The sequence below is a fragment of the Thermobia domestica genome, chromosome 2, assembly GCF_964235325.1.
Source record: "Thermobia domestica chromosome 2, izTheDome1.hap1.1, whole genome shotgun sequence".
In the NCBI taxonomy this organism is placed as follows: domain Eukaryota; kingdom Metazoa; phylum Arthropoda; class Insecta; order Zygentoma; family Lepismatidae; genus Thermobia; species Thermobia domestica.
Window position 1 is genome coordinate 85,997,103 of NC_137455.1, and position 14,361 is coordinate 86,011,463.

The 14,361-nt window shown below is 34.7% G+C and overlaps 1 protein-coding gene across 5 annotated transcripts in view; it reads right to left on the reverse strand.

Annotated features, from left to right (window-relative positions):
* The window catches only part of Atg17 (autophagy-related 17), a 93,982-nt gene that overhangs the window by 44,671 nt on the left and 34,950 nt on the right, over positions 1-14,361 (reverse strand). For 4 of the 5 annotated variants that reach the window (XM_081743621.1, XM_081743602.1, XM_081743613.1 and 1 more), the window contains exons 11-13: positions 13,912-14,073; positions 12,544-12,659; positions 6,992-7,466 (exon numbers count right to left, since the gene is read on the reverse strand). In XM_081743621.1, coding sequence (XP_081599747.1) covers positions 6,992-7,466; positions 12,544-12,659; positions 13,912-14,073 — 753 coding nt within the window. The remainder of the gene's footprint in view (positions 1-6,991; positions 7,467-12,543; positions 12,660-13,911; positions 14,074-14,361) is intronic. The other variant, XM_081743628.1, reaches the window with a different exon arrangement.

Below are 14,361 nucleotides of genomic sequence, written 5' to 3' on the forward strand. Positions count from 1 at the left end.
GATGTATGCTGCACTATACTAATAATATATCATGCACTGGAGAACTTAAATTGCGCACTGCTGGAACAGAATAACGCAAAACCACACTCGGTTTGAAAATCGCAACAAAAAATTCAGAAAGTTACCTTGTATCGAACTGATGCCACACTCGGCATATAGTCCTGACCTTGCTCCTTCGGATTACTACCTGTTTCGATCCATGGCGCACTTCCTTAAGTAACAATGCTTCACCAACCAGAAGAAGACAGAAACAGCAGTGACTGACTTCTTTGCCTCTGAGGGCAAGACGCAGTATCGATGTAAAATCGAGGAACTGGCAGGAAAGTTGCTGCAGATAGTCCAACATGTGGAGCTATACTTTGAATGTTAACCTGCTTTCATTGTAATATAATAAATAATGTTATGTACCATAATATTGCGAGACCTATGACTCACCCTGTAGTTTAATATTTTCCGAATAAGAATTCACTTCTAAATATTCAAGAAAACTTACTGTTACTAGCTCCTAAATTCATATAAACCCAGGGGTGTTCATTAATATTTATAATGGTAATAATAGTAATAAAAGTAAAGAAATGTATCGCTGTGAAGAAAAAGGCAATACGAAGAAACAGAAAAAGCAAATAATAAATAACTGCTACAAATCAACAGAAAAATATCTACTGTGAACACAATCCTCGTACATTTTCATTTGTTAGTTTGAAGTTTAATGATCTTTTGAACAACGAGACTATGAGAAACGTGAACCTAAAGTTTAATGAAGAAACTATCATACATGCACTTCCACTATCGGAAATCGAATGCATAATTGTTCCGCCAAAGTGAGGACGCTAATTATCTAGCGGCGACGAAGGTCAGTTTCCCGTGTATTTTTTTTTTTTTCGCCACAATTGCTCTGATAGTGATCCTTCAAGTTTTAAATATTACGTTTATAATATTAGAAATGCCAAGAAAAAAACAATTACTTATATATATATATATATATATATATATATATATATATATATATATATATACAGTATGGCGCTAAATTCGTTGTACAAACAAAAAAGTTCCAATAAACATAGGGCGAAAACCCCATCGTTTAAGTGTTATAGGCTGCCGAAATCATGAAAAAATGAATTTTAAAGGTTCATAGCTGCAAAACTATGGGACCTACGTACCTTGGTCGGGTCAAGACCTCACTTAGGAACAAGTATGTGCCCTATTCAAAAATGAGTGTTTCAGAATCCTGAAGTGCTTCCACAACAATTTTTATAGAGGGAGTTTGACTACGGGCCTATGATATAATGTACTCTCCAACTACCTCTATAAAAATTGTTGCGTGAGTACCTTAGGATTCTAAAACATGTATTTTTGGATAGAGCACATACTAGTTCTTAAGTGAAGTCTTGACCCGACTACAGTAGGTCCCATAGTTTTGGAGCTATGGACCTTTAGAATTCATTTTTTCGTGTTTTCGGCAGCCTATAACACGTAAAGGATGGGGTTTTCGCCCTATGTTTATAGGAACTTTTTTGTTTGTTTTACTCTCAGGAATCACTCCTCTGCTTTTGTACAACGAATTTAGTGTCATACTGTATATATATATATATATATATATATATATATATATATATATATATATATATATATATAGATATATATATAGATATATAGATATATAGATATATATATATATATAGATAGATAGATAGATAGATATAGATAGATATATTTGAGAAGTGCAAGCAGCAACAACCGATTTTCCCAAAGGTGAATTTCAAGGAAATAATTTAAATTTCTTAATCCCTGCTCTCTTGGTGGTTCTTTCTACCAGGAGCACAGTCATTTCTTTTTTTAATTATACACAGTAGTGCTATTCTAATTTCTTAACAACCGGATTTTCTCTCTCTCTCTCTCTCTCTTATATATATATATATATAAAGAGAGAGAGAGAGAGAAAAAATCGGCGGGTGTTATATATACAGGGTGTTTCAAAACAACACCGACAACGTTTGGGAGATGATTCCTGACATCAAAATAAGACGTAAAGTATAGACCAACCTGGGTGCACAAATGCTTCCTTTCGGAATTATAGAATGCCGAAAACATGAAAAAATGAAATTTAAAGACCCATAGCTCCAAAACTATGGGGCCTACCGTAGTCGGGTCAAGACTTTACTAAGTTACTAATATGTGCTCTATCCAAAAATACATGTTTCAGAATCCAGCAGTATTTCCGCAACAATTTTTATAGAGGGAGTTAGTGAGTACTTCAGATTATATGCCCGTAACCCAATTGCCTGTACAAAAATTGTTGCGTGAGTACCTTAGGATTCTAGTTCCTAAGTAAAGTCTTGATCCGACTACGGTAGGTCACATAGTTTTGAAGCTATGGACCTTTAAAGTTCATTTTTTCATGTTTTCGGCAGCCTATAACTCCGAAAGGAAGCATTTGTGCACCCAGATTGGTCTATATTTTTCGTCTTATCTTGGTGTCAGGAATCACCTCCTAAACGTTGTCGGTGTTGTTTTGAAACACCCTGTATATATACATGTATATGTATGTATGTATATGTAGGGTGTCCCACAGGCAAGGGTCATATTTTGAGGAATGATAGTATGGGTTATGACAAGAAATCGATAGAGATATCGATGAAAAGACCATTCAATCTCATACACATTGCTTCGAAGGAGCATATCTCTGATACTAATGAAGATATCGGAGTCATTCAAAAACAGATAGGTAGCACACGTAATAGGCATTAGATAAGTATCATTCGTTACACTGACAGATCGTGATATCGGAATTCATATTCAAATTTCTGTCTGCCATTGAATTTAAACAATTCAAAGTTTTGTTTTCACAACAATGCAAACGAGCAGGAAAAGTACAGAGATGTTTTCACAAGTTTATTTGGATTCTTTCTTTCACTCTTGGCTAGGTCATGTGTATGTATATGTATGTATATGTATGTATATGTATGTATGTGTTTATGTCTGGGTATAACAAATAGTTCTGCGAACTCGAAATATTTTAACAACTGGTTCTAGCGAACCGGCTGAGTAGCACCACTGATTATACCACAAGCACTTTTGAAACCAATAAAACAAAAATAAACATATTTAAGATCCATTAACTTATGTAAAGAATGTAGGGGAACAACTAACTTTCAAGACGTGATTCCTTACCAAATAAGCAACAAAATCTGTTGACAAGAATTGAAAAAAAAAAAAAAATACAGGGCGTCCATAAAGTCTGTATCTATTCCCAGATTCTCAGAAACAATTAAAAACATAAAGAAACACCGAGACAAGTATCTCATTATTACAAGTTAACTTTATGAGCCGAAAAATTTCGCCCATCCCTAGAAGCACAGTGAAGGTGTATTACCTCCAAACATTTAAATAACGAGGAGATAGAGACATATAATGTAATGAAAATCATGATAAAAGAAGCATTTTGGTATAACAAACTGAAATTCGTTCCTATCCAAATGGTCGAGTATGTCGCAAATATGTGTGTTCACTTCCTTGCTTTTTTAGACTCATATAGTTGATGCCTAGTTATAGGACACGTACTACGACATTTTTCATATTGTAAATATTTTCTGAAACTTTAAGGATGGATACAGAAGACTTTATGGGCATGCTGAATCTACGTGAGAACGTGTTTCTCGACATGTGTTTCTTAAGATTTTTTCTTCCCATTTGATTTAAGGATCACATTTGAGGTTTGTTTCGCTATTTCTTTAACCCAAGTATAGAAGCTCGCGCGAAAGGAAAGGAAAGAAGAAAAAGGATTGCTATATGACTACAATTGCAAGACTCAATAATATATACCATGGAAAAAAAAAACATTACATTATATTTTGAAATAATTTACAAGTAGCCATTATCATTTTCAGTTATCTTTTGAAGGAAGGATATCATACGAATAAATAAAAACTTAGAATCTCAATAGTGACACAAAATCATGCATGCTATTGTAATTTGTCCATTTTCTTCCATTTCTGAGAATCACCATCTTACCTATGTTTTGATAAAATTACTTGCATTTGTGAAGTTTACGGAATGTCTCGGAAATAATTCCCTAGTATGAAGTTCAATACAAGTTTTGAATGCCACATTTTCTCAATAAGTCGTTGACACAATGATAGGCACGCTTATATATAGTTTGACACATAATCGTCATCAGTTTTTTTTCTTTCTTTTATTTTTCCTGGTGACAGGGTTCACGCATGTAGCCTCAATGCTGTTCTGTCCTCAGCTCTTCTATCCATCATCCAGCAACTGATACCTCTTCTTCCTTTCCAGAATCTTTCCTTCTAATGCTTAATTTATAAAATATATTTCTTTGCAAGCAGTGACTATCCAGTTCTTTCTTTTGTTAATGACTCCAGTATTGTTTCCTTTTTTCAGCATCTCTTTCCAGCACTTTCTCATTCTTAACTTTACCATTTAACTCTTATTTTCCATCTCCTTCCTTATCCACATCTCAAGTATCTCCAGCCTTCTTTCCTCTTCTCAGTGTCCAATTTCTGCTCCGTAAAGAGCAACACTTCACACATGCAAAACAGTTTACGTTTTTTTTTTTTTTTTTTTTGGAGGGGGGTACAACGCTTTCTTAGCCAATGAGAACCTAGTTTTTACTTCATCCAAGTAATACAAGTCACTCCTAACTATACTTCCAAGATATTTGAATTTTTCTACCTGTTCTATTTCTTCATCTGAAAGTTATTCTATCTCGTTTATTTTCATCACCCTTCTGCGCATCGCCTTAGTTGATTTTCATTATCTTGCTGTTGATTTTCACTGCAAGTTTTTCGCATGATCTGTTCAACTTTCTACGCATATCATCCATAATCTTCTCACTTTCTGTTAATACTACTATACTATCAGTACATCTAATGCACTGATTCTCCTCAATCCAAAAGAATCACCTTATTTTCTCTTAAAGCACTCTGCTGTTATTCCCTCCACGTATATGTTAAAGAGAATTGATGAGAAACAGCACCCTTTCTAACCTCTCTTCCAATTTTGTTTTCTTAAGTAAAGTCCTGTCTTATTCTGATTTTAACTTTCTGATTCATGTACAGATTTCTGAACACTCTTCTTCCTTTCCAATCTACTCTCTTTTCCTTGAATAGCTATATTGATTTTCTCACTCCATTCTACCAAAAGCTCTTTCCAGATCAATGGAAACTACATGCAGCGATCTCTTTTGCTCATTGTACAGTTCTCCAATTCTTAATATACCAAAAACACCTTTTGTTCCGTTCTCTTTTTGAAACTCACAATGTTTCCATAACTGAGTTATCTAGTTTGTGATAAATCTCCGATTTAGGACCTCAGTAAGACTTTTGGAGCATGGGATATTAGGCTTATGATTCTATGGTTTATGGTTCATGAGGCAGTTAACAGCACTTATAATTTGTACTCCTTGTGTTCCCCACTGTACGTTTCCCTCGCATACTCGTCAAATCGGATTGACTTTCATGTTACTGCATCTCAGGAAAATTGTTGGCTTTATATGATGAAGCAGCTAAGTCTGCTCTCGAAAGTCAAAAATATTGGTGATCAAGAGGCCAATGTAATGACAATCTCTTGTTCAAGTGAAATCCATTTGACACGTCCATGATGTTCAAAGAAATTTCATGATGTAATATTTACTTGTAGAAAGCAGTACTTAACAGAATGCAACAGAATTCAATATGTTAATTTGAATATAAACTGAGAGCTGTTCTATATTCCTATAATACTAAATCTATATCCTATAATAACATATCCTCTTAGCAAGAAAATAGGAGAATATACTAACGAACTGATTAATCGCACTTTTAATACAAGCACGCATCTTTTGTTCTGGATTGTAACTGAGCAAGATTTGATTCAACGAAACTAGAAATTCATGCTATAATTTTTTGAATACTTATGTGAAGAACCAATCCAAAAGTTCGAATTCATTTTATTGTACAGAACAAATTTGTTTTTAATAATTTATTTTTTAGTAATTATTTCTAACTAGGAAGAGTATACTATTGGAAAGATGGAATTTATATTTAAGCAAGTCAAACTGCTAATGAGGACGACTTACACGACAGAAAAGATTTACAAGACAGAAAAGTGATCCCTATAGCATGCCCATATTAATGGATATTTAGAATATTCAAAATTTAGTTATTATAAAGATTTTATATCTGATGGAAAACTAACATAGATTCGACGTTACTAAATTGAATTCAATATCTGACAGAACATACAAGAATGATGTGACTAATTGCTATTAATATAATCAGCTGACAATTACTATATCTTGTTCTCATATAACACAGAATTGTAGGTGTTTTTCCAAGATAATCATTACAATGAAAAGACATAATTACGAACTAATGTTGGAATTGTGTATTTTTCAACAATGCAAAAAGTTTATTTATTTATTTATTTATTTATTTATTTATTTTAAAAACTTAAGATAGAATGTTTTGTACTTTGTCTTCGACCTAAAATTTTTCTGTACTTGTAAGAACAACTGAAGCAGAACACATGAAACTAAAGAAACGTATAACTGTTCTTGAAGCAAACTTATTAATAATAAGAATTTCAATTTACTATAACATTAAAACAGCACAATTTACTTTTCCATTCACACACAAAAAATAACTATTATCTTGCACGTTTTACTCTTCATACATGTATATCACATGTTAAAATTTTATCTAGCTGCTTCAAAGTCAGCGTTCTTTAATATGTAAACGAAAATAAATCTATACGTAACAGAGGATATTTTTCTTCTACAATACATGCCTACCACGTATAATTAAAAGCATTACAATTGTTTAAAAGAATACTGAAGAAAGAAAGCGCTAAAGCTGTATAAGGAAAAGAAAAAGCCGAAACTAAATCCAGTAGGATGAGAAATGACAAACCAAATCTAAAATAGCAAATAAAAGAAAAGGAAAAAATCAATGACAGAAGGTGACTGAGTGTGGCATTTTCAAGCAAGTACCTGCAAGAGGTTTATGAGGGTGTGTTTCTCCTCCAGTTGGTGTTGGAGCTCTGCAGTAACAATGTGGTGAGATTTGAGGCTGGGGTGTTTCACGATACCCGTCATGCCATTACTTTCCGTGTAACTAGAAGGCATTGATTCATCTATGTAAAAATCTGCTGTCATGAATTCCTGGGAGGTGGCAAGAGATTCTGGTGAGTGGGTGCGATCAGTGGGTGAAATGTCAGATTCCCCGGGGACGAGGGCGGAAGGATGATGGGATACTATAGGCTCAGAGGGTCTTGTTTCCTCACTCTTCCACCTCAACCTCTCCTCCTTGCAGGAGACACAAACCTCCACTTCTGCTTCAGCTTCCCTCTTGCCTAGAGTCACCTTCTGTTCTGTGGGCTTCACTTCACTCGGACCAAACATTGCATCAACAGGACTTTGGCCTACTTTTTCGAACTCTTCTGTGTCGGTTTCAGACTCAAATTCCCTGAAAAGCAATAAAATGAGTATCAAAATAGAAATGAAATAAAAATAGGTTGATATGAGTTATTTACAAAATTAATGAGGTACACTTACGATATTTTTTCCCTCATGCAATCCTATCTTTAAGTCTGTGCTTCATTAGAATTTGCGTCTTGCTATATCGTAAATAAAAATATTTTAATATATCTTAAAATCCTACCTTGTACTCCTATGATTTTGAGTTTTAAACTACATAAATTTTTATATTTGGAAGAGAAAGTATTCCTTTCTCATGTATAAATTTCCTTGATTGTCCGACACCTTGAGTGTCTCACGTACTTGTGGCTTAGATCAGCTTAACGAAACGAGTGTTAGTAATTGAATTTCCTCCCATCTTGGTACAGTTTGAATCTTTATTTTATCAACTCTATAAGTCTGTTAAAAACTCCCGCCTTTTGCTTCAAATCAGGCTTGAAAAAAAATGAAATGAAATCTTTAAGTTTTACGTCCGACGGTTATGCCGGTTAGGCTAAAGGAGACGGTGATAATGAGAGATGAGTGAAATGGTGGAATGAAGAAAGTGGGAGGAAACGGGAGAACCCCGAGAAAACCCACGAGCACGGTGTTTGTCCACCACAAAGTTCACTTGGCGGGGGCTGGGATCGAACCCGGGACCCCACGCACCAGAGGTGAACGCTCTACCACTGAGCCACCGCGCCCCCCAAATCAGGCTTGAGTGTTTACCGTATCTTCTGATTATAAAGTAGAAGCAAGCCCTCTTCCGCTTTACTTTAAGTTTAGCAATAGATGCTCTACTATGTTGTGAAATGCCATGAAGCTTAATTGGTGATCCAAGCTAGCTAGGCTTCTTGGGAATTATTTTGACAGTTTGACTACCACCAGTATCTGAGGCAGTGGAGTCACTTCCGTCATAAAGGTCGAGTGCTTCAATAACTCTTTTCGTACAACTTGGACAAATCTTGGTTTGGTTTGATTTGAGCTTCGCTCCCCTTCAGTAGAGAAGCTATATGAAACGTGAACCTCCAGTTTAACGTGGGATCCGAACATGAGCTCCCGCTGGGAATCAAACCTGGGTCTTCCCCGCGCCAAAGACGCGTACACTATCCACATAGCCACAAGCGAGCTCAGGACAAATCTTGGTACTAGGCATATCATCATACACTTTTTGTCTTTATGGTAAGCACAGTATGCTCCCTCTTAACACATCACTTGATGGTAATTTGCCTGCTGTTGCTGTTCTCCTTTAGTTGGTACATTTATTTCATTAATAATTCTCTGGCAATTATCTGAATAAAATGTAGCTACTGTTCACTGTGTGAATCCATTATGTTAATGCCTGTAAAGTAAATATATTTATTTATTTATACGTCCTAGGAATTGAGTATTTTCACAAAATATTACATAGGAAGAACCTATCTTACACTATAGACCATACCTAGTAGTTAAGACATTGTTACAGTATTAGTACTTGTTGAGACATGTTTAACACACTATTCTTTTCAGGTTAAAGGCTAGATCAAAATATGACCAAATTCTCACTTTAATGAGATCTCAAATTAAGTCTGTAACAAACTGACTCTAAACTCTATCACCACTGAAATGTTAGATCCAACATGGTACTGTGGACCTCGTGGTATTCCCTGTAGTTCTCGATTATGGTGATGCCGAGGAGACATACCCAATCAATCTTTTAGAATTTCAACTGTTAGCGGACTTCTTAAAAGAGCAAACAGGAACCCAATTGACATGATCTTCAATAGGAAATTGCGTGATTTCGTAAATTATACAACAGACGAAATAAGAACGAATCAAAATTATAAGTTTAAATAATTAAATGTGATGGCCACCACATAGAACACGTGCTCTATCATATCGTTGGTAGATTATTCTCAAACTTTTAGTGTTCATAACGTACAAAGCACATAAGAAACACAAGGAAAAATTATACCTTTAGAGTCCTGAGTTCACGCCGATGACACTTGATATGTGACATGCCTCCTTCCCATTAAAAATTACGAACTTGATTTCAAGATGGTGGGTTCAATATGGCGGCCAAAGTCGCTATGTATCTTATAAGTTGCAGCTCTTACTTCACTACCATTTTCCAATAACAGATTTCAGATTTTCATCTGATTTCAAATCAAAAGTCTTTTGGTACTTTGAATTACACAATACATTTTTTCACAGGAACCGCTCATTTCACTCTAATAAAGTTTACTTGTTAAAAAAAAATATATGAAAATAAAGCAATATATATTTTAGTACATTATATATTCACTCGTTTTTCAAATCATTTACATATATTAGAATTTATATTTCAATAAATAAATTACCCTAATTCCACATATAACAGTTAACACAGTGCTACGAAGTATACTGAATATAGCACAAACAAAAGTCAAGACTCTATTTTCATTCATTATTTATGTTTATTTTCGTTTCACTATGCACTTAGCAATAATTCGGCTATTATAGGTAACAGACAAACTTTATGAACTGTATTTTAGAAACTGCAACGAAATTACCTACAATTTTGCTATTTTCTCTTACTGATAAATAAATAATAAATAAATAAATAAATAAACAGTACAGTATCAAAATATCATGAAAATCGCTGTTGGTGGGTCTGATGGTCGGTTGAACTGACATGGAATGACCCTGCAGTAATCTTTAATATATTTGTGTAGAGCATTATGATGGATAGTCTGAATATTATGAGGGAAAGCCAGAAAGTTCTTACCCTCATCAAGATCAAGATGACCTAGTGACCTGAATTTGGTCCACGGACGCGTCTTTCTCCACGTATTCCACTTGCATTGCCTTACGTTTCACACACCTATGGATCAACCCGTTAACACCTCTTCATAAATGTTTGCGGAGTTGGGGAGGCAAACTAGGTTCCCATCGCACTAATAACCTTCTCACCATCAGTAAAATTCCTGCTCCGCAAATGTTTCTTCACATTTGGTAAGAGAAAATAATCGGATGGAACCAGATTGGGTAAAAATGGTGGATAAGGCAAAAGTGTGTAGCGACAATGGGGCACAAAAGTGAGTGTTTCTGCTGTTCGGTCTGCCAGTGCATTGTTCGACATACCTTTCGAGAGTAAAATCCTATCTCTTTACTTTGTCACCATCTCGTAATTTTTGCAGCAGGTTCCTGTAATAAGTTTGTGATTGTACCTCTTTTTAGTAAGTAATTCGTCAAGATCACATCTTTATGTTCCAAACATGGACAACATGACCCTGCTGAATGAATGCTGCATTTTAGTCTTTTTGGGGGTGAGAGACGAGTTATGTTTCCACATTTTACTCATTTATTTGGTTTCAGGGTCAAATAGATACACCCAGAATTCATCCATGGTCATTAATTTGTTCACAAAAGTTTTTCTCGTCCTTGTAATGTTGGTCAAAAAATGTCTAGTGCAGAGTGCACACGTTGCTGTTTCTGAAAAAGTACCAACAATCGGGGAATCCATCTTCCTGCCACTTTACTCAATGTCATGTAATACGTTGTGGATGGATGTTTTACCTTCCCATTTAAACAATTATTAGTCACATGTCTAGCTTCATGCATTAACTGATCAATTTCTGCCACCTCATTTGGTTGAGCGACGACCTTCTCTTGGGTCATTCTATAGGCTTGTGCGACCACATCTGAATTCTATCTTCAGCAGTTCACTATCATAAAATAGGTATTCCTAGCCATACATAGCTGCCACCTCTTCATGTACCATTTGTACCAATTTTCCTAGAAGATGGAGGAACCTAATCACAGCTCAGTATTTGATTTTGACTAGCATGCAGTCGCCGCAAGTTTTCTAACAGTAACATCAATTAAACGAACCATGTCAAGATACGGATAATACAAATCATTGAGATACCACTATATCATTGTGCAAAATATTTGGCCTCTCCTCGTATATATAGTTACTGTATTAAAATATGATACGATATTATAGATGTAGTAGGAAGCTTTCACGTTGAGAATAGCCCGAAACAAGGAGATGTTGAGTTGAGTTGATTTTGAGTTTAACGTCCCGTTCAGTAGCGAGGCTATATGAGACGTGGACCTACTGATTAACGTGGAATCCGAACCACAATGAGATGTGTTGTCGCTATTGTTACTCAATGTTGATCTGGAGTACGCTACAAGGAAAAATCAAAGACAGCAACTAGGGCCTAGAGCTGAATGGAATTAACCAGGTTATGGCGTATGCTGATGATATAAATCTGATAGAGGATGATTGGAGAACAATAGAAAGAAATGTAGAGATCTTATTAAACGCTTGCAGGAACATGGATTTGCAAGTAAATGCTAAGAAAAATTAAATATATGGAAGTTCACCAGGATCGTAATACTGCAAATTATGGAAGCGCTAAAATATGAAATAATACTTTCGACGAAGTAGATATTTTCGAATATCTAGGATTAATGTTAACAGACCAAAACCATATTCACGAAGAAATTAAATCTCGACTGAAAGCAGGAAATTCGTGTTATTATTCAGTTCAAAATCTTTTGTCGTCTCGAATTCTGTCGAGGAATTTGAAGCTTAAAATATATAAAACAATGATCATGCCTGTTCTGTTGCATGGTTGCGTAACACGGTCGCTTATTCTGAGGTAAGAACGCAGACTGAAAGTATCTGAGAATAAAATCCTGCGACAAATATTCGAACCCAAGAGGAACAGGAATGAGGAATGGCGAAAACTTCACAACAAGGAAGTGCTAATTTATACCGTTTATGAAACATTTTAGGGTCATCAAGTCTAGGACGCTAGATGGGCTGGTCATGTAGCCAGAAAGGAAGAAAATAGGAACGCTTTTAAAGTTTTAACTGGAAATCAAATCGAAAAACGCCCATTAGGAAGACCTAGGCGCAAATGAGAAGACATTATTAAGATGGATCTTGCAGAAATAGGAATCCAACGTAGAAACTGGATCCAGTTGGCTAAAGACAAAAGTCAAAAGAAAGCTTTTGTGAACGCAGCTTTGAATCTCCGGGTTCCATAGGCCATAGAGTTAGTTACTTAGTTATGACATATATATTATATAAGCTATAATAATATGACACTTACTTGTCCTCCTTCATTTGAGAAGTTTCCTGCAGGGACAGTGGACTTGGAGTTTGCTGGTGGTTATCTCTTTCAGTTGGTTGCAATGTTGAAGCTAATCTCACGTTACTTTCTTCACCCTACAATGCAATAGAGACGATATTCAGAGATACAAAAATACACTTTCAATAAATTCATAATCGTTAGTTACCAAGTTTAATCAATAAATTCATAATTGTTAGTTACCAAGTTTAACTAATAAATTCAGTTTTGTTACTACGAATTTTAATTATCTACAAAGGCAGAAAAACGCCAAACTTACAACGGAATGTACTATATTCGAAAGTTGGCGACCAGTTACTTATTAAATAATTTCTGTAAAATAAAAATAAATAATAGTACACATAAATTTTGGAAAATACTAACCAATATGTTACCAAGAAAAAGATATGGATACGAAACACATAAAATGTGGAAGATAGGCATATAATAAAAGAGAAGAAATCGCCTGTAGACATCAATTTACGCTGATGATTAAACATGATTGTCAATCAGATGCAGTTATGTGTATGTATATACACTATGTGATCAAAACTATCCAGACACCCGCAAGGGTTTTACCTTTGAGCCACCGTGCCCTCTGGTTGCCTATCTGGAACCAGCCGTAGGTCTACCTCAGAACTCGGTTGGAATTCAAACGTTTATTCCATTTATTGCACTCCATGAATTGCATTAATGTACGATCATGAATTTTCAAAATATTTTTATATTACTAAAATTTAAAAACTGTTTGAAATAACTACGTACAGAAGGATGAAAATGGAAAAGTTACACTTTCTCCTTGATTGGTAAAATTTCGACACGTTCAAAAATTTCGACATGTTCCAAAACATCATTGTTGCCAATCCATAGTTTCGATAAAGTTTTACTCCTATTATTAGTAACTCCCTGATAATTTTCGATGCAAACAACATTTTCTATTATTATTATCTGTACACAGAATTGTTAATTATGTAATCCCATTGTTTATCCACATTTATATCTATTTGCACATACCCTACCTCTTGGGTATTTTACCTAAGCACCACCTTACATAATGAGAAATACAACTCTCAATTACATATTTAATTAGTTTCAATTACGAAAGGTATGATGAATTAAAATAAATTAATCGTGATCATATGGGAAACTAACCATAAAAAACAGAATCATACATTTCACATTCGAACATATTCTAACGAACAACAGGAATCAAACACCTTTGCTATTTTTATGATCGAAGTGCACATTTTATCACTACCGGAATATTAATATAAACTGTGAATGGAAGAAGACAATATGATGAAAAACATGAACTAATGAATACTAATAATCCTTACAAAAAACGCTTACCATTCTATTGTTCACCATTTCATCCTTGTCCTCTGGTTTCAGAGTAGTTGCAACAGATCTCATCAGAAAGAACTGATTAATAGATCCAAGATCAGGTAACGAAAGAGATAAAGCTAATTCAGGTAATTCATTTTTTAACTGCTGTATATCATCTAATGTTATCTGAAATAAGGAAGATAAAAAAGTCACCCCATCTTATACTAACAAACTACCAAAAATGCATCTAGAATAAAATAGAATATTTCATTTACAAAAAACAGACAACGTTTAATTAAGACATACATATCTACACATACATACATATATACTAGTGTTATATTTTAGATTTTGTATTTTGTGTAGTAACTTGCAATATAAACTCAAATTTGAATCGAAATACGTAATTTTTGAATAGCATTTGCGGCAGCAATAGTAATAGGAAATATTACTTGTTTATTCATTTATTTTAGT